This window comes from Micromesistius poutassou (assembly GCF_964030765.1).
Source record: "Micromesistius poutassou genome assembly, chromosome: 17".
NCBI lineage: Eukaryota > Metazoa > Chordata > Actinopteri > Gadiformes > Gadidae > Micromesistius > Micromesistius poutassou.
In genome coordinates, this window is record NC_140287.1 from 13973469 (window position 1) to 13995559 (window position 22091).

Below are 22091 nucleotides of genomic sequence, written 5' to 3' on the forward strand. Positions count from 1 at the left end.
GCTTTGACACACACATCACATGTAGCACTGTCAGACACCGCTGCCTAATTCCAGAAGCCACCAGAGAAGGGTGGGGGGGGGGTGATGGAGCAGAAGGCAACAGGGGGAGCAAGGGGAGGATCGGCCAGGCGTGAATTGCACTTTCCCCCTGACAGAGCTGATGAGAGCCACCAGGGGCTGGCGCTGCTGCTCTACTGAACTACTTGCGGCCCCACAAGGCCCGTGATCAGGTCTGGTCCCTGGGGGTAGGCCAGGGGGTTGGCAGCCCTAAGCAGCACCCCCGGGCCCCCTTCAGCAATTCCCTCCATGCCCTGCATAGCCTCCGAAAATGTTGAATGAAATTATGGAGAATACATTTTTTTTATTGTATTTGTTCTGAAACAAGAGCTTGGCATGGGAGATACAAGAGGTGAATTATTACACCACAGCTTCCACATGTGACTGTTGTTTGGTATAATGATGCAAATGAAAGCCCCATGGACGTGCATGCACTCCATTTAAGAGCTTTGTGCCCTCAGGTGACCCCTGACCCCACTTCTGGGCTCAGTGCCATACTGCACTCTGCTAGACTCACTCTGTGTGGTTCCTGTGGCTTCTGTTAATTCACTAAATTAATTACACTCCCCCCTGGTGGTCAAAATTAGTCATTTATACCTTCTGTGGAAACTTCACAGGCAAAAGCGTGTTACCATTAATGTACAAAAACAGGAAATGGGTGTTTCTGGGTGTGGCTTTTAGAGCTTTAGGGTTCTCAATGCTTATTAGTGGGAAATATGTATATCTGCTCATGTCACTTTTGAAAGCATTGATTATGGAAGTGCACGGCAAAACATTCTTGTTTCTCCATTTAATGTTGAAGTAGAAATTGGCAAGGTGGCACTTTGGCAATAATCCCCTATGTGACAACGTTGCAGTTTTAAATGGAGGTCATTGGAGGTGGCTGCAGTTAGCAAGGGTTTGCTGAACGTGTGTTTGGATAAGGATGTGGGGCGAATTGAGGCAAAAGTCTGTAAATTAACTTCCTGTGTGTATCATGCTAGGGGGAGCGGAGACTATAGCGATAATTATTATCGCTATAGTTGTGTGTGTGTGTGTGTGTGTGTGTGTGTGTGTGTGTGTGTGTGTGTGTGTGTGTGTGTGTGTGTGTGTGTGTGTGTGTGTGTGTGTGTGTGTGTGTGTGTGTGTGTGTGTGTGTGTGTGTGCGCTGCTAGGTGCACCAAAAGTACATTGCACTGCATTACAGTGGGGAGGGAGAGACTAAAGTGTGTGTGTGTTCTTGGCAAACACACTGCTGCCATGCCATATTTGTCTGCTCAGCCCCTGCCCCTGCTCGCATCGCTTGTCTTGTCACTTGGAACACCTGCTGATTTGTACTTTTATGTTATTTTATTTTTTTGTCTTCCCTTCTATCATTCCTACGCAAAAATACCCCTTTCAAAACAAGGCTTTGCTTATACCGCCTTCTCACTTTCCCTGTCACGTCTTTTTAGATTCTCTCACACTTTCTCTTTTCCTCCCCTCTCTTGCCCGCTCTCTCCCTTTCCCACTCACTCCCTCTTTATATACTTTCACCAAAATTTTGACTCCCTTCTGTCTCTTCTACTCTTCATGTCTGCCTCCATGGTTGTGTGTGCCTTTCTATCAGGCTGTCTTGCGCTCTCTCTCTTGCGCTCTCTCTCTCGCCATCTCTCTCTCTCTCTCTCTCTCTCTGCACCTCTGAATGTCAACACGCACGCACGCACGCACGCGCGGGGGCATACACCAGCCACTCTGTGACGTCATCAGTCTGGGAAATAGCTTGGACGCATCACTGTGGCAACAGCGTCCTGACTGACGGCTGACTGGCAGGCCATCTGATAACGCTAAACTTCAATTAAATGCTATCTTTACCGCTGCCTGTCTCTGTCTCTGTCTGCCTCTCTCGCTCTCCCTCATGCTTCTATTCGTACGCACACAACGTGTGCATGCCGGTAGCCTTTCCGTTGACCTTCACGCTCCTAATGGAACCTGCGATGCCTCGGCCCATTCACTTTGTCTCCTAGTGCCGTCCGTGAACCCACTTTATCCCCATCCCCGGTCATATTTATCAACAGTTTAGAAGTGAGGTCACACACACACACACACACACACACACACACACACACACACACACACACACACACACACACACACACACACACACACACACACACACACACACAGGGCCGACTATGAAATGAGAATGAAGCTGTCGAGCCACTGGTGGACGGGGCCGACCGGTCCGCGTTTCCTTTCTTTTCGCTAATCCTTTATTTGAAAGCCAAGCCCAACCGCTTCACACACCCACCATGGAAAAAAAAAAACAGACTTGTGGCTTGACGTCAAATGACTCGCCTTGTATATGCTATTCATGGCATTGGGTGTGATACACCTGCCTGTTAATGCTTTTGCGGTTGTTACTGTAGCAATAAGTGAGTTCAGTGTTTAGAGGGTTGCCATGGCTTCTGAAACTATTTACCTCTTTAGTGAAATTGTTTAGAAAATGAGATGCGCTTCAGTTTCCATGGCACCCTATTTTTCAATAATCACAGGACCAATTCTCACAAGATTTAATCTCAAGATTTAATTGCAGCTAGGCATCGCAGAATGACTTCTCTTCTCTGAGGTTGATAATGGAGGTTCATCAAATTGACCTCTACCCCTTTGTTGATCACCTAAGCACTGCTGTTAATCTTAATGTAAAAAGTTAAAGGAAGAAGCTTTTGAGAAATGAATTAGCTTTCATTCAAGTAGTAGAGAATTTTGGCTGGGTCTGAAGTGCAAATGTGCACTGATGTCTACCTCTGTGTGCGCACCCATGCCAGCCTGACTGTGACCTCAACAGTGGACAGTATCAAGCCTGAAACTCATTCCATAAAAAAAAGTGTTCTTTAGTGCAGTTTGTCTCAGTGAACGTAAATAGTGAAGACGAATCACTGAGGGGAGTGGATCACATTGCCACCTGTCCGAAGTGTGTGTGTGTGTGTGTGTGTGTGTGTGTGTGTGAGAACGGGCATCACTACAGACACACTCTTGCTGGCAGGTAGATGAGCAGCACAGTGCAGCACGCCCCTAATTATGCACCAATGCACACGTGGTGTTCTAGTGAGCACTTGCGTCTCTGCTGCATTGCATTCTGTGCAGAGGGGGGCCATAGAGCAGTCAGGATGAGAGGGGGACTGGACCAGAAAGGGGAGATTAACATTGCGACAGTGCACAGCTGAAGGTAAACAGCAACGTATTGCTTATAGGCACAGACTGACACACTGTGGTGTGTCTTCATCGGAGCTTGTTGTCCAAACAGCACTCGATATTGCAGTTCGGCTTTTGAAGCGTTAGTCCAATAAAACTTGTGTTTTAACCAATAAGGCTGTTTGAGTTATTATATATCTTTGTCGTTACAACCCTATTGTTGCGCAGGGACAAAACCGTGAAATAAACCGTTCCCTGCCTAGCATGGGATTAAAAAGATTGCAGAAAGGAAATGATAAAAAAAAAATAAGTGGGCATATAACTTTTAATGTCCATCTTTATTGCTAAATAATGTCTTATTGCCAAACAATAATCATCATTGATTCCAGTTAATAACCCACAATACCAACAAACCACATTAATTGTCACTTCTAACGCTGACGTAATCGGTAAGCTCCTCGGCCAGTTCAATGTGCATTAGAACTCATTGAGCTTGTCCCCACTAGGGTATCAAAAACACAACATTCAAGCTCCTGAGTTCCTCTTTCACCTTGTTAAACATTGCCCCCCAACACAACACATTGCTAATGGAGCTGGACAGCGCAGTATATGGCTTTCTCTGAGCAAGTCAGTCCGCCAACCAGCCAGTTTGCCAGTCGTCCACTAGCTAGATAGCCAGTCAGTTTTCAGCTAGTCTCAGGCACCCGCAGTCATGACTTCACAAACGGACAGGAGTCTTGCATTTCTGAAGGACTCTGATTGGAATATATATTTTTTGTGTGTGTGTGTGTGTGTGTGTGTGTGTGTGTGTGTGTGTGTGTGTGTGTGTGTGTGTGTGTGTGTGTGTGTGTGTGTGTGTGTGTGTGTGTGTGTGTGTGTGTGTGTGTGTGTGTGTGTGTGTGTGTGTGTGTGTACTCACTCACGGAGAGAGGTGATGCGAAACAAGTGTGACATAGTCATCACTCCTCATTGCCGGCCACATGTCCCCAATGCTCTTACTCTCTGTCGACAGACGCACGCACACACGCGCACAATCACTCGACTGATGTTTATCCACAGCCATTAACCTTCAGCAACACATTTGTAGCCTTCAACCGGTCAGCCCGTATTAGTGTGTAAACCGATCGCACAGTAGTATGTAATACAGTGTTAGTTACTGGCTGGGACAGTCGTCAAATCTTAAATTATTGAATATTGTCTGGTCCACACTGACCATCTTAAATGGAGCCGGGTCTGGTGCTGGCTTTGTCTGGTGCTGTGCATTATGCTTGATCTGGATGTTCACCTGAGCAGGTTCATGTTAAGTTCAGCAGGATCATACATTCACATTTTATTGTTTGCTGTATCATCTAATATCTAGGATTTTGTGGCTTCCTCTCTCAATCTCTCTCTCTCTTGCCTGTAAATGATCTGCAGTGTGCTTTGTGTCATGGTCAGAATAATTCAACAATGCTTCCAGGGCAAGTCAGGGTGCCAGTCTCCTACTGGCTTATGGTGATTTAAGTAGCGAACAGCAGCAGAACGCCTTGGCGTCATGAAAGCTGTCTCTTTTTTTTGTGGTACATTCCCTTTTACTTTCTTAAGCGTCTTTGTCCTATGCCCTCGGCCCCAACCCCTCTTCCTTGTTTCTCAGTCTGCATCAACTGGGCTGTTTAACATCTCCGTCTCCATCTTGTTTATTTCCACCCCTTCCTGCAACCCCAATAATAGTCCAAACCCAAAACAGACTGATCAAAGAGGCTGAGGATTAGGCGCTAAATGCTTGATGTGCCGAATAAAGGGAGCTTTGATGTCTGTAGGGCTCATGGCGTAAATGTCACCCGGCAGAAAACACACCTCGATTCCAGACGCGCATACTGCCATCTCCATTTTTTTTATTATTTTTTTCCACGCTTCTCTGCTTCCTCTGCTTCCTTAAGTTAAACTATATATGTGCGTGCGTGTGCATGTGTGAATAATGAGAAAGGTAAAACACACACGGTTAACTACAGCAATGTATTTGTGTTGTTTAGGGGTTAGGTTACCTCTAGCGCTCATTATTCTGGCTCGCCTTGAGTTTCATACCGTGCTACATGGCAGCGGCACAGGGCCGTGGAATGTCGTTAGCCGCCGTTCTGCTTTGATCAACCCCATGGATGATGAGAAGTATTGTGTGGACCCATAGTTTCTACCCAGCATTGTGTGATCCCTACCCCCTATTTCGTTCACCTTGAACTCCCCCGGGGTCGGCTAATAATGATTGTGTATTCACACTTCCACAGCACAGTCACATGATCTCATTTCCTGCCCCCTCTTCTCCCGCCAGTGCCCAAACAGCCATGACGAGCACATTGTTCTGCCTCCCCAAGCATTGTTGTCAGACCCATTGTCGTTTTGCTTGCTTTTTTGCGCAAACACATAATCATATTTTATGTAAAAAAAAAAAAAAAAAAAACATAATGAGAGTGCACAAAAGTCTGCAAGAGTTCTCCCCCCCCGCTTTTACACACACTTACACACACACACACACACACACTCTATAACTATATATATATATATATATATATATATATATATATATATATATATATATATATATATATATATATATATATATATAGGGAAAACATACATGTAAACAATGTAGCCCGTCTGTGGAGTACTGATAAGGGAGGCTAAACAAAGACCCTTTTAATGTCTGTGTAAGCCCCCGTCCCAAAGGGTGGGGGGAGGAAAAGAGGTTGGTTATGTGTGTGTGCGCATGAGTGTTTTTTCTCTGCTTGAGAAGGTCCAGATTAAAGAGATGGGAGTTTGAGCGAAGGGTAAAGTCTGTCTGCCAAAGGTCTCGCTGTCCTGCTAATCTCCTCATTTGCTAAAAAATGAGCAGAGGACACCGGAGTCTGGGTACGCTGCCAAGTTTGGGAAAAACTTCAGCCGATGTGCGACGGCGGTGCAATGTGTAGATTGAGCAAATCCTTATTTTTTTAATCATCGAGATGGAGGCGGAACCCTTTCCTCGCTCTACTCTAGGGGCGCTCCCTGGACCCCACATCCCAGCACAAGTGGTTTCAAAATGGGTTTTCAAAGGGTAGAACCTCCGCTACCAAGGAAAAGTACAGAAAACTGCCCCAAGTGGTGCAATTCACACATTATTACCACCTAGAGTTGTATAAAATATTTATTTATTTATTAGGGTTTTATTACCAAACCATTGTTCAATTTGTTTTATTTGGAAATTAAAGAGTTCTCTGGGTTAAAGCCAAGTGAATGTTAGTATTCCAGGAAAAAAAAGAATTCAGACCTGATGTGGATTAGTCTTGGTGTGGGTGGATACTGTGTAAACCTTTAGCTCGTAGCTTACAATTACCTGTATATATTTGTAGTTAATGCTGATCGATGTTGATTTAAATGTTATCAGTAAAGTCCCATCCTTTAACTGATACTACCCAAAGAGAATTCTAGCCGGCTGTGCCTCTTTGTTTACAAGACATGTACTGTCACTCACAAAACCCTTCTCACTCACGCCATCTTGCCAGCGGAGTTACCCGTGTACAAGTCACACAGTTAGACAGAACACTGCTGCATTGTTTTTTTAAATTTATTCTGAGAGTCACCTGTCTACTTAATAGCAGGGGCTCAACCTGACCTGCGCTGTTTTTATTGAGACTCTTTTTTAATTTATCTTTTTTTTTTTGAGTATATGTGTCAAATCTCGACCTCTGCCCTTATACTCATCATGCTATTAACACCGTTATGATTTATTATTGGTTTGAGGACTCAAGTATTTACAGTCTTTGCTTTACAATGTCGCACCACATTGAAACGGCTACAATAGACGATTCAGGGGCCATTTATGTAGTTGTTATCAAAAATGACTTGAGTTCAACAATAAAAGATGCCCTTAACTTATCCCTGCTTATTTCTGTAATTTTCAGTGTCACTCTTTATCTTTGCCTGTCTCCCTTGTCATTTCCAATCATCATCCATGTTGGGCACAGACACATTCCAAGAGGCAGGGCATGTGAGGAGGTCTGAGAGGAAGAAGGAGAGAGACATGGGGGCAGTGATATTGAAATTATAAGTCTAATATATCAGTCAAGCCCTAGACAGGGTTTCAAAGGGCATTAGTAGGCTTGCCTAGGTTCAGCTACAGTGATGCATGGTGTAGAGTTGTCTTAGTAATCAGGGCACACATGGAAGAGGTTAGAGGAGATGCCAGTTAGCTCAGTCCCGCTGGATGGGCACCTCCAGGGCACCTTGGGTATTCGTTTTTTAATATTAAGTTTTGCTTTTTAATGCCCTGTGCAAGCCAGCATGTGTTAATACACAAAAGTCGAAGAGTGTGTGTGTGTGTGTGTTCCTGGCTTACTTATGTGTGATGTCTAGAGTATAGACACTTTCCAGAGCTTGCGGTTCTTAAATGTCTGCAGTCAGCACTATGATTCAGACAGACAGCGCGCCACTAAACTCCTCGTGGCTCTGTTTGTGTGTGTGTGTGTGTGTGTGTGTGTGTGATTGAGAACCAACAGCACGCTCAGCTGGTGGGCGACAAGTGCCCCGTCACCCCATGAAGACGTACACACGCGTACACACACAGGGTAGTTCTGTGCTGTCATTTTTCACCGAGGCGTCGACATCTCTCTGACAAAGAGACAGACACGCTAGACGAGCGCCGCGACTCGGGGACCAATACAGCACCCTGGGGTGTTCCCAGCCCTCCCTCTCACGGTCGTTTGTTTGCGTAGTTAAAGGGGAAATGCATCCGCGTCGCGTTTGGTTTGTAAGCGTCACTTAATTACGGGCAGCTTTGCCCATAATGACCTCTTTATAGGTTTGAGCCGATGCGCTGGATTGCGTAACCCGATTTGAGCGTGTTTAGGAATTCAAAGCAGAGTCGCTGTTCATTCTAACATCAATATATTGCCTGAAAACACTTCCACTCTACCATTTTATGTATTCTGAATATTTCCAGTTTGTAAACATAACATGAAAAATATCAGAAGAAGTCTGGCAGATTACCCATCATGCCCTCCGCCGACTGCTGTGTTTGAACACTGGTGTTTGTTTTCCTTTTGATGAACTCCATTCTATTTCTCTCTCTCTCGTCTGCTGTCCTCCGCCTCCCACCCTCCCCTCCCTCCCTTCTGTTTTTGTGTTGACTGAAAACTGTGTTGGATTATTTCAACACATTCCCCCTCTATCCCAGCGGAAGGGGACTTTCAAGTGGTGAGGATTACGGTGGTAAATACATTTCCTTTTGGTGCAAAGCTGAAAAGCCACTCACCAGCGCAAGGGGACCTTGATAAGAAAATTGTGTCAAGCTGAGAATACCTTGCCACACGACCCCCCCCCCCCCCCCCCCACCCTCCCCTCTGCCACGCATGCACACTCGTACACACACACTTGAACACCCCCCCCCCCCCCCCCCTCTCGTGTCCCCCCCCGCCCCCCTCCAAGAAAAGATGTCTCTTTCACAGAGTTCCCGGTTGTCTGAACGGTGGTTGAGTGGTTTTCTTTTCTGCTTTTTTCTGCGTTTTTTTTTAAATGGCTGAACTGCAAAACTCTACAGATTTGTTCTAGACTGTACTGTTCTAGACTACAGCTGTCCGGGAAGCCTCTCTCTCGCACACACACTACTATATATATACTACTATATTACTACTATACATGTCCAAGAAGCTTAGCCCTTTCTCAAATGCTGCATTACAACCCCTGACCCCTCTACGTGCACTTCATGCACGTAGAGTGCAAATAGAGTTTGAATTTTACTCCCTTAATTAAGGTCTCATTGCAGTAACATTGATAAAATAGCAGAGACAACCATGTTGACGATAATGGAAGACATATTACCACGTTGATGGGGTACACAACCAACTTAACCCAGCACCTGCTACAGAGACATGTGGTCAAATGGCAGGTGTGTGTGTGTAGCACCGACGGATGCAGATGCCAGCTCAAGCCTCAAAGCACCTGCAAAAAAGCAGGTGATCTTGACAGAAGTATTTTCAAAATGTCATTCCTTATGAAAAGAAATGGCAGGGGATCACAGATGCGGTGACAAATTACATCTCAAAATATATGGTACCCATTTATATAGTAGAAAAAAGGGTTTATTCAGATTCTGCAAACGATGAATCATAAGTTTTGGTTTTTTTTGTTTGTTTTTAAAGGAAAATTGAAAGAAATTGTGGTTTGAATCAGAAATTGTCCTTTAGTTTGACTATCAGGATGTTTTCAGCCCTAGTCTGAACACTTCAGGAACCTATTGCTAGCACATGTTGGGGGGGGGTGGTCAGCATCGTCTGGCGGCTGCATGGGGGCGGGGTTGGCTGGAAAGAGAATGGTGTTCTGTCCACATGTTGGCGTGTAGTCGTGGCAGCCGTGAAGTAACATATCCAGTAAGGCCGATGATGTCATGCTTCACTGGAACCCCCCCCACACATATTTTCCCATCCACTCATATTTTTGGACTGATCCTCATTAAGGAAATCCAAGACTGCCTCTGGATAATAAAAACATTCAAGTTTATTTTTTGCAATTATCAGGGGTACGTTTGGATTGCACGATTCTCTTTTGGTTTTGGTTTTAGCTTGACTAGGCCAACTAGGCCTTTGCTCCGTGAACTAACATACTTGTTTTTGACATCTTGCCATTGTGCCCATAATGCCGCCGTCCTCTCTGGCTAATTCAGCTCATCTAACGCTGTCACTCCTTCTCTGTCCTACAGTACAACTTTGTGGGGAGAATTCTTGGACCCCGAGGGCTGACCACCAAGCAGTTAGAGGCGGAGACCGGATGCAAAATCATGGTGCGAGGCAAGAGCTCCATGAGGGATAAGAAGAAGGTAGGTTCCACCCTGCACTACATCTCCAGCATTACTCTGTCCATACACAACAGTGTCCTACATCTCCAGCATCACTCGGTCCATACACGGTGCTCAGTGTCCTACATCTCCAGCATCACTCTGCCGTTACACAACAACAGTGCAGCCTGTTGTCACTAAGGCAAAAAGCAGAGCTTTCCTAGAAGATTAAAAAAACATAATTCACTAAGAACTATATTGATGAGATTTCCGAAGTACAAACGTCAGCGAAATGGTAGTAAACCTTGCAGTTTGTGATGTTGCCCATACCGTGAAATGTGGATGCTGAAATACACTCACAAAAACCACTGGCCTCGTAGAAAGAGGAGACAGACAGACAGACAGTCAACGTATGGTTCCATGTCCGAGGCCATCTGATAGGGTCGGCTGTGCAGTTGAAAGTGTAGAAAGCAGTTGTGCAAACAGCCAGACTAGTGTCTGTTCATGGATCTGCAGAGCTGAAACGGGTCGATCAATTTCAACTGGCATGCCTTTTGTATGCCGTGGTTGCAACCCTTCTGGACTAGGTAAAACATTATGTAAGAGGAAGTAGCATGACGTGGACCATAATACAGTATGATTACGCTAAGTAGCCATCTGGTTAAGTTTGAATCAGCATACATTGTCTTATCTAGCTGGACAAAGCGAATGAATTCCTCTGGATCCCAGTAGGGTTGACGTTCTCACGTGCGCGCCCACGCAGCCTAAGCTTCCTGCAGCTTCCTGCTTTCCGCTGAGAATCAATCCTAGTATCTCCCGTTGGCTTTTCTTCACAGAGACCATTATAGTGCCGCTGCTCTCCACTTGATTTCAGATTCCTCCCCTCGTCTCCCCTGGTGCTGGTTCATTACCGCCGAACACATCAGAAGTGATCAGCCCCTGTTTGTTTTGCCTCTAACCCTATTTTTTTTTTTTTTTGTCTTGTATAAATTTGATTAAGAGTTGCAAGACATTAAAAAGAAAGCGTAATGAGAAGTAACTTTCTTTCTCACTTGCCGTTTGAAAGCCTCCACACCTTCAGTTCATTACCTTAATGTGTGATTACTTTTACAATCTGGTTGAACCGTGGCGCTTAATGACCCACGTCCTCGTGTGGCTTCGGGTCCCCGTCCCCCCCACCCCGCACACCCGGGCAACTAGAGGCAGTATAAATGGCCCTCGCCGTGTGAAACATTGACACAGGATTTCTGATCAGAGGCACAGTGTCCCTGTCCATCCTTTTTGCGCAATTGTGATTAAAGTGTTTATTGATTGTGCAAACTAGCAATGCCATAATGTTTATGGTGGTAAGTGTTGTTCAAGAAACACCAGAGACGGGCTGGGAGACTTGTTTACGTGCACAACTGTTTGCTTTTGTTCCCCAATCGCTCTAGCCTGAATATGACCCAACACATGTGTTTTTGCTTTTTCAAATGATCCCTTTATTCAAAGCAAATTTGTTGGCTTGGCTTTTCCAAATTCTTTTTCTCTTTCTTTTTGTATTGGATAGGCCTAGTTATTTGTGACTTTCATATGGATACATGTTACTAATTCAAACATGTCCGTGGTATGTCTGGGTCCTGCCAACCCACCCCCCCCACCCAGCTCCCCCCTCTGTTCTCCTCTCACTCTCTTCTCCCGTCCACTACCACTCCACTCTCCACCCCTCTCTCCTCCCCTCTTTCCTCTTTTCTCCTTTCTCCCCTCCCCGGCAGCAGTATAGGCTTTCCGGTGTGTTGGTTCAGGATCCATTAACAGCAGCGTTTTTATGCCCTCAATAATTCAGCCCTCTGCTCTCTTCTGCGCCGTGTTGGCTGATGGGGAGCGGGCCAGGGAGAGAGAGAGAGATGAACAAGGCAGAGAGAAGTGTGAACGCAAGAGACGGGTGGAAAAGGAAAGCAATAAATCTGGGAGATTGTTAGCAAAGAGGCAGGTGAAAGGGCAAATGTTTTAATGAACTCAATATTCTGTGTTTGCCTTTTCTCTGTGTTCTCGAGCCTAGCTTGATGTATCACTAGTAGTATATTCCGAGAGTTTGATTTTGAGCCGTCGTGGGGTTAGGGTTAGTTTAGTCACTTGTCTGTTGTGGCTGCCTGTGTTTGCTCACACATGCCTTGATGTTTAGCAATAATAGGACGAGACGGTGGAGACACACAGAATAATAACCTGTTCCCAGTCTACACTTCCTACTCGTGTGTGTGTGTGTGTGTGTGTGGGCTTGATCCATTCCCCCCTCTTATGAACGGTTAGCCAACCTCGTCATTGGTTCCCTGATCGTCTTCAGATGCAGCCCACCGGGAGCATTCTGCATCCGCGGGCCTAGAGATCTCCATTGTTCTAATACCGGGAAGAGAAAGGAATCCCCTTGGGCGCCCGGGTTTCATCAAACGCGGCCGACTTCAGATCCTAATGTGGCTATTGGCTAATGGGCTAAATGCAAAACAACAGCGGGGATCTGTGCGATTAAACGATGCAGGTACGTGTCATCGACCGCCCGCGCGGCGAATGAAAAGTGTCCGTCGCTCGTGTCAGAACCCGTTCCCTGATTAGATTTTTTTTTTTGGCTGCGGCATACCGTGATATCTGAGTTGTCTTGGGAAAAGTTGCACTCTGGCAGTTGCTCCAATAAGCGACAAAGCTATTTCATTTGATATGTAATTTTAGTGATTGTTCTCTTCAGCCCCCCCCCCCCCCCCACACCGCTTAATTACTAGAGTTGTAATATCAGCAGGGTGGATGGCAGCCCCGCCGGGCCACAACTGACAATATCTGCCAGCTTGCAGGACACCGCTGCTGCAGAGCACTGGCTCCAGGCCGCTCAAGGAATAATACGTATAACAAGAGCAATCGATAGGCCAGGGTAGATTGGCTTGTTGGTGCCCCGGCCAGCCAGTTTGTTTTGTTGTCCGTCTGAGGTTTAGCTGACTTGTTTGTTTTTTGCCCCCCCCCCCCCCTCTGCTCGCCTCGCCTCGCCCCACGGCCGCTGTAGGGGTTGCTGATTGCCTGGCCCCCAGTGCGATCCACTGCTTGTTTGTGCTTTTATTAAGTGTTTACAGGGGCCTATTAGGTTGATGAGAAAAGCCAAAGCGATGCACAGAGAGTTTGTCCACGATCTCGGGGGCAGTCGGTTTGCTAATGCGTTCGGCCGAAGAGACAGGAGACACTCCATGGCGCCTTGTGGATTAGGTCGAGGTATTTTAGAAGGGGGGGGCCGATATGACGGCCGATAATAGTGCTAGTATTTATAGGATTCCCCAGGACAAGGTATTTAAGAGAAGATCTTGAACCATAATAATCACTACCTTGTGTACCCACAATTGGCCCAGGCCACGTGAGGAGAGGCTGTAACCAATCTGTTGTTGTCCTCTTCTGCCCTCTGGCTTCACTCAGTGACTTGATGTTTGAAGCCATCACACTTTCTGTCTGCGCACACACACACACACACACACACACACACACACACACACACACACACACACACACACACACACACACACACACACACACACACACACACACACACACACACTCACTCACTTTGTTTGGGGTATATTTCTGTACCTGGGCACCCCACAGAGCATTTCAAAGGGATCCGTTGTCTCTGTGAAGGGTGGATCTACGCCTCTCAATTACATGTGTGACAGTCTCCTATTCCTGTGTGTGTGTGTGTGTGTGTGTGTTGGGGGGGTTTAGCACTGTTGCAGCGAGTGTGAAGAAGCAGGGGGTGGCACAGCCTGTAGGTCAACCAGCTAAACACAGCCTAGCGAGTCACTCTGTCTGCTCTATTTATTGCTTTTATTTACTGCGAATTGACATGCTGCATATTTGCCCATAACACACACATCGCTGGTATTATCCCGGCGCTCCGGCGGTCTGATGCAGAGTTTGGGACGGCTTTTCAAAGGCCTGCCTGGCATTCCTCCCTTTTATCTCTCAATCTCTTGTCTCCCCGTCTGTGCGTTTCCCTCCTGTTTTCGTCCCACCGTCTCTCTGTTTTGTCATTCTCCCTCAGAGGGCACACGGTGACCTTGTTCACAAGCAGCCCCACTGGCGAGGCGTGTCTCTCTTTCTGCTGCCAGCTTGCGTTGACTAAAGGGCTGATTATGGTTCCACATCCACGCAACGCAATGACCCCCGCAGACAGCTTTCGAGTGAACCTGTTTTGGTTCTGCATCGGGTTTTAGTGAGCGGAACAATCACAGCCCTTGCTGCTGCGTCGCTTTGTCGCAAGGTTACAATTTCTGGGAGGCGCACGTCAGGCCCTTGCGGCGGACGTGAGGAGGGTCCGCAAGGACGTAATGGGTCCGTAAACCTCCCTTGCGTTGCGTCGACGTGGAATCACAATCAGCCCTTTATTCTATCAGAATCAGCCAACACTGGCCTGTGCTTCACGTGTCGCACGAGTGGTCCATGCATGTTACCGCTTGTCAGTGCATTATCTGCTGTATGTACCGAGTCAGCTACCAGTCCTACATCCCCTGCAAACAGCCATGGTTACATGATGGCTTGGCTCCTGAATCTTGCAGGAAAAGGGAAAAACGAGAGCGGAATTTTGAACTTTTCATGTGTGTGTGTGTGTGCTTCTGCAAAGAAGTGTGTCGCAAAGAGCAGCGCCATGGCAACGGCTCACTGCCGAGTAGAGGGTTGGTGGGTGGCGCTAGTGTGTGTGTGTGTGTGTGTGTGTGTGTGTGTGTGTGTGTGTGTGTGTGTGTGTGTGTGTGTGTGTGTGTGTGTGTGTGTGTGTGTGTGTGTGTGTGTGTGTGTGTGTGTGTGTGTGTGTGTGGTCTGTAACCAATACCCTTCTGCTTGTTCAGAATATTGAAAATGTGTCAGGTAGGGCCCCCCTGCAGAGGCGGCTATGTGTTGTCAGTAATTGGACACCTCCTTGTCCGAGCTCACGCCGCAAGGTAGCAGTGATCGCTGGGCTCTGGGAGGATCATGTTGAGGGCAAACAACGTGCCGCTGGACCGTAATCTATAAAAGGATGATGTAGCCCAAATAACGTTTGGTTGGCCTTGTATTATATCACTTTTGACAATAGTCAGTCTTGATGAATATCCTTTTTTTTTTTTCTTTTCTTTTTTTATCCATGACACATATTAACGTGCAAAGTTGAGCCAGAGGTTAAGCTATTCTCTATAAAAATTGTTACACAAGCACGCACGCATGTGCGCACACACACACACATATGCACACTGGCACACACACACACACACACACACACACACACACACACACACACACACACACACACACACACACACACACACACACACACACACACACACACACACACACGCGCATGCACACGCACACACATACTGGCACACACCTCACTTTTTCGACTCTGGGGAGAATGGTTAGGTTTCAGAGCAGTGGCTTCTGTGGTCACCCAGTGACATGTGATACAACCTCAAAAGCTTTCATGGTGCTCAGATTATCCTCATCACACTTGCCGTCTGGAGAAACCGGAAGAGGATTAAATGGAGAAGGGCACTTATCAAACCAGCCATCGTTGTGATTGCCATGGTTTATATCCTCCTTTACCTTCTCTGCACAAAAGAGGCATATTTTAGTGGGCTTCTTCTTACCAAGGCATCTGTGGACAGAGCGGAATAGAATTTCTGCTCATTCCGTGTACCATTTTCCAATGACCAGAATTTCAAACCAATTCATTGAAGTGCTGCAGTATTTAGCTCCATTGAAAGGCGATGCGACACTGATAGTCTGCTTTGAATACAGTCCATTTTCTACTTCCTTTTACCCCCCTCCCAAAAAGGATGGTGCGTACACATTCTTCCAACAAGTTCCAAGTGCTTTGACTTCGAAGTCAAAGCACTTGGATCTTATTCCCTGGGTGCGGGGATGAAACATACACACATACGCCAAACAACTGAACAGGCCCCATAAGCCATACATCCAGTGACGTTTGAAGTGGCTGAAAGGCCATACGTCCTTCTCCCTGATACCACCCATCCATCCATATATGCTTTGTGGTGTTAATTGCTTGGGAAGAAGGGGGTCTATTAAAGCACTGTTTCAGTTTCAAAGTATCAATTAAACTGCCACCTAAAAGGCCTCCGCTTTGGCTTTTCTGACACCACTCTTCATGGCGTCAGTTTGTGTGTGTGTCTACCCTCTGATATGCAGCTCTGCCACGCAGGCACCTTGAACACCCCACTGTCTGTCATTCACCGTGTCCCTTCTTTTCTCTCTCTGTCTCTGTCTGTCCAGGAGGAACAGAACCGGGGAAAACCAAACTGGGAGCACCTCAACGAAGACCTCCACGTGCTGATCACGGTAGAGGACACGCAGGCCAGAGCAGAGATCAAGATGAAGAGAGCCATGGAGGAGGTCAAGAAGCTCCTGGTGCCCGCTGTAAGTACACTTGTTTATTTAACACACTCACAAAGCGACTAACTGACTAACTCACAATTTGTGAGTTAGTCACTAACCCTAACTCACAAATGCAACCATGCATACTGACCAAGTCATGTCTTGCGTAATGAATCATTTCTTTAAGACAGTCAGTATGTCCAGTGGAAGGACTGACATGCCTTTCTATAAGTTCATTAGAGGTACTGCCTTGCTGTGAGTGCCTCAGATGGCTCGCCATGGGCCGACATACCGGTCGTATCCTGTTTATCCCCCGCTCCCCATGAATACCGCGGTGGGTTGTATGCCCGGCTCGGTGGAAAAAACAGTTACCCTGCACCTGTTGACCGCTGCCACCGCTTTGCCCTCTTCCGAATCCAATCCCCACCCCTCCCTGCGCGACATGCCGTGTTTTCCCCCGGTTGCCCGGGCTGAGCAGCTGTAGGTTCCGGCCCTGCCATCGGGTAGCGTGGCAGAGGACACGCTGTACCACAGGGAATATCCCTGCCTGATACTGCGTAACTGTGCTTGTTTAATCTCCTCATCACTGGGCTAGGATATATATATATATATATTTTTTTTTTATAACTTGACCCAAGTATTTAGAGTATAGTATATATGGTGAGTTGTGGTCGGTGATATGGTTTGGACTGTTGATTCAGTGGAGTCTCAGCTTTCATATGATGTATAGTTTGTGCAGATCAAATCACCTAGAAAAAATGTTTGCTATTGCTGTGCATTTGCTCATGTGCTCACACATGCTTCTTATTAGGGACCGAGCCAAACTTGGCAAGGACCCTATTGAAATCCTCATGATTATTCTTCTTCTTATTATTTTTAGCCACTTCGACTGCATTTTTCCCCCCCTGCACATATTCGAAAACTCATTTTTATTTGGCACATTTTGTGGGACTGGTGAAAAATTTGATATTCTAGCCCTCAAATTCACATTCGCCCCTAGGTGGCGCTATACCAACTATGCCAAAATTTCAACGTTTGCACAAGCATAACTCGTCACCGGTTGGACCTAAACTCATGAAACTTTGCACACATATGCAAATCCTCATGCTGAACAAATTTGCAGATACTAACTTAGCACTTCCGGTAGCCAGATTTCCCGCCATTTTGAATTTAGTTAAAAACAGTAAATTCCCCAAGGATCCCAGGTTTTTCGACTTTGACAAAATTCCTTTGGCACATATCATCTATGGCCCATTATCTTCAATCTGACATAAGGATTAGTCTGTAGGATAAATTTCAAAGTACCCATGAGCCATTGAGTTCTGAAATGGGTGTGTTTTTCACCCCGAAAATAGTAAATTGCACATATCTACATGAAGTTGGACTCCTAGGACTTTGGACCCCTCTACTAAAGTTGTTCAGAATCAAATTCTGAACAAGATAAAGTCAACAATTTTTCAAATGGGGCGTGGCTTCGAAATGGGCGTGGCCTGTTACTAAAATAGCCACAGTTCATAGACGCAATGTTTGATTTGAGCGGGACCAACTCAGTGGCCGTTAAGTACCAAAGTTCTAACTGCTCAATTAAAATTAAGTCGATTTAAAAAACAACATGGCCGCCAGAGGAGGGTCGATCACTCTGCGGACACCGTAATAGTTATGAATATGAAATTCACAGCACACGTGTAAACTGCTGCCGATAGCTCACATACCAAAATTTGTGTTTCTATTTTTTGTAGCGCCCCCTACAGGAACTTTAAAATGCAGCCCCTACGTCACATTTCACCAATATGTATGAAACTCAGTATTCACGTACAATGTGCCCATACCTACAGAAAAGCCTCTTGGACCCATGCCCCAAACTCCACAGGAAGTCGGCTATTTGCATTTCTAATTTTCACTTTTGGCGGCCATTTTGAATTTTTTTCACTTTTTTGCCTTGTATTTGAATGAACTCCTCCTAGGGAATTTATCGGATTTGCTTCAAAATTGGTCAGTACAGTCATGAAGTGGTGCTAAACCAAAATCGTGCTATTTGTGACTGTACGTTGAAGGGCGTGTCCGTGGCATGCCGTCAAAGTTGGCCATTTTTGAATTCCGTCGCGTTGTATTTGAACTAACTCCTCCTAGGGAATTTATCGGATCTGCTTCAAATTTGGTCAGTACAGTCATGAAGTGGTGCTGAACCAAAATCGTGCTATTTGGGACTGTACGTTGAAGGGCGTGTCCGTGGCGTGATGTCAAAGTTGGCCATTTTGAATGGAATTTCACTTTTTCGCATTGTATTTGAACGAACTCCTCCTAGGGAATTTATCGCATCTGCTTCACAATTGGTCAGTACAGTCATGAAGTGGTGCTGAACCAAAATCGTGCTATTTGTGACTGTACGTTGAAGGGCGTGTCCGTGGCGTGCCGTCAAAGTTGGCCATTTTTGAAATCCGTCGCCTTGTATTAAACTTACTCCTCCTAGGGAATTTGTATTTGAACTAACTCCTCCTAGGGAATTTATCGGATCTGCTTCAAAATTGGTCAGTACAGTCATGAAGTGGTGCTGAAACAAAATCGTGCTATTTGTGACTGTACGTTGAAGGGCGTGGCCGTGGCGTGCTGTCAAAGTTGGCCATTTTGAATGGAATACTTTCACTTTTTCGCCTTGTATTTCAACTAACTCCTCCTAGGGAATTTATCGGATCATTGATGTAGGGTTAATAATGTTAGTTAAAGTTGTTACAACATGTAATTCAGTTAAATGTGGTCTTACATGTTAATGTCAAAACAATCAGTAGGACACCACAGGGCACCTCTGCTTCTACAGATTACATAAATTTGCGAATTTTTTTAAAAACTGCGCTTTTTTAAAACTGCGCGCAGTGATGAACGGGACCTCGCGGTCCTAACATGTGCACATCTTGCCAGCACACATGTTACGACGGCACGTGACGCGGCCGCAAGCCGGCGCGATTTTTTTTTAAAACTGCGCGCAGTGATGAACGGGACCTCGTAGTGGCGGCTGCAAGCCGGCGCGAGGTCCCGTTCATCACTGCGCGCAGTTTTAATTTTGTTTGTGGTTACAATATTTTTTGGTTTAGCCAACAATGGTCATGATAGACTGAAAGTTGAGAACATTGTCTTTCTAGTGGTGTCTCAACATGCCTTATCAGATATGGGCCGTTTTGTGATGAAGAGGTTCAAAGTGCCACAACCCTTTAACTATGAATCTAATGTTTCATGGTCACACACAGAATGGAGGTTGCTTTAGCCTTCAGATGACCCTAATGTGTTTGTTTTTAAAAGGTCCCATTAAGTCGCCATGTCTGTTAATTGCCTGAGGGAGATCTGACCTCTTTATTTAGCTTTGTTGGTGCTCAGCCCTATGAGTAGTCGTCGTAACGTTGAGATTGGGACAAGGATTGGTTGTCTGTGGTTTGTTGTTAGGGTTGTATGACTTTTCTTTCGCTTGAGATCTTCCACACACACACACACACACACACACACACACACACACACACACACACACACACACACACACACACACACACACACACACACAGCTATATCCAACTATGTAAGCAAGTATTTTTTTCATGTGTGATGCAGAATGAATCACTAACACAGACATGCACACGCACACATAAGCCCTTGGCGTCCTTTTATGTCAATGGTGGCTCTCAACAGCTACACTCACCTCATATGAGTGCCACAAAAATAGCCTGCCTGTATTTTTTCTTCTACTTCAGTAGCGCCCCTGATATTTCCCCCCTCCCTGTCAAGTGCGGTGAATTTGATCATGTGATGCAGATGATTTAGACCAGTGACCTTCCTGACAGTTGGGTCAAACAGCAACATAACCCCGCCGATTTAGATTCTAAAAGAGTCTGATTTCCTTCTTAGGGTAATGCTGTCATCATTCAGCTTTGTTTTCTGTAAAACGCCCACTGCCTCCTTTACAAATCACCATCTTTGAGAAAATGAGATCATAAATGTATCCGTGAATTATAAAATTAATGGCTAATGATGGTTTAATTTAATGACCCATTGCAGCCACATTTCCACCATTTGTAAACCTAATAAGATATTTATAAATACTTTTTTGGTGGATATAAAATATGCAATGGATGCATTCCTCCCCTACCCATAGAAAGTTCTAGAGGTAATAATTGTCTCCACAACATTCATACTTACAAATGTTTCCAGCATACTTGAATAACATTTAACCAATGGATGTTTATTTCAATTCATGTACACAACCACCTTTAAGTTGCGACTACAGGTCATTACCTAGCAAAACCAATAATCACTGACTTAGTTTGTATAATATCAAAAAAATATGACTAAAATCTCTGCAGATAATTCTATAGAACATTGTTTTTCATTTGTCGTGGTTGTGTATTTACCCAATGCTCTTCTGGGTCACCGGAGTTCTTTCGACTGTGTTAGATCTAATAGTGTGGAGCTGACTGTGTGTGGAAAACTCTTATGTCAGAGGCTAGCATGACTAGACGGTAGTAATGGCCTTTATCATGCTAAAATAAATTGGATTAAACTGTAGACGGACAGCATCTTTGGCCGGGCAGGCAGGCTGTTCTAATGAAAGCCATCTTCTCCAGGTTTGGTACTGTGAAATCGGCTTTATTTAATCGCACAAGAAACAAAATGGGGTCATGCTTTTTTTTGTTCTCAGTGAAAGAACACACTTGACTGATCAGAGCAGGCCTAGTCGCGACCAGTGTAAACATTACAAGGCTTTTTGGTCTTTTGTAAATAATGTAGCTGTAAATAATGGCACAGCAAGTCCTTTTTGCACATTTCGGGATCATTATAAGCCATGGTCTTATAACGATGCAGCCACTGGCTGCATGCGGTTTGTAAATGAAGAATTCTCCCTTCCTGTTAGCAGACATTTCCTCCTTCCCTGAGCCTGAGGTTGATCAGGGGCTTGAAACCCCTTTTTGCCCTCCAAAGTGCCTGCATTCTCCCCTGTCCTGTGAACTCCTCAACTCTCACTGAACTGGGAGCAAAGCAGGCATAGATAAAGGAGAAAAGGGATAAATGGAAGAGCTTGATTGAGCTGTTCTTTCAAGTCTGGATTTACCCTACTGATCCGTACACCCACGCACGCACGCACGCACGCACAAACTACAATACAGGAGAGGACGGCAATATCAGACAGAAAATGAAAAACATACATATTCTTCCAAAGCACTGCCTCAGTCAACCCCTCCATTCTTCGGCTCCTTAATTAATACTTCCCTCAATCAGAGCCTGTAGTTCAGCCCCATTATATTCTGGGTAATCCCTGGTCTGAGCTTCAGAGGGCTATTCACCTGAACCCCAACTGTGCTTTGATTGGTCCCTTTCCATTCTCTTCCCTCTCCCTAGAATCATAATGATTGGGTTAACAGAAGATTCTCCCATGCTGCCAATGTACTCAATGTACAAACTCATTAAAGCTATTCTTTAAACCTGTGTCCATGTACATGCCGGGATTGCTCCTCACAGGTTAAATAAAGAGGCCCTTTCACATTTCAATAGACCACCTAATGGCGTTTAAAATTGTATCATGGCTCAAATATCTAAATTTCACCTACAATGCATTTATATATCTTTATAAATATGGACATTTATAATATTTACAATTCGGCTGGAGAAATCGAACGCTGTGCGAAGCTGATTGCACGCCAGGCCACCCGGGAGCCACAAACCCAGCACCAGAGTGGCTCTTTAC

The 22091-nt window shown here is 45.5% G+C and overlaps 1 protein-coding gene across 5 annotated transcripts in view; it reads left to right on the forward strand.

Annotated features, from left to right (window-relative positions):
• Positions 1-22091, forward strand: part of qkia (QKI, KH domain containing, RNA binding a) — a 74073-nt gene that overhangs the window by 23205 nt on the left and 28777 nt on the right. For all 5 annotated transcript variants that reach the window (XM_084482603.1, XM_084482604.1, XM_084482606.1 and 2 more), the window contains exons 3-4: positions 9917-10033; positions 16265-16408. In XM_084482603.1, coding sequence (XP_084338729.1) covers positions 9917-10033; positions 16265-16408 — 261 coding nt within the window. The remainder of the gene's footprint in view (positions 1-9916; positions 10034-16264; positions 16409-22091) is intronic.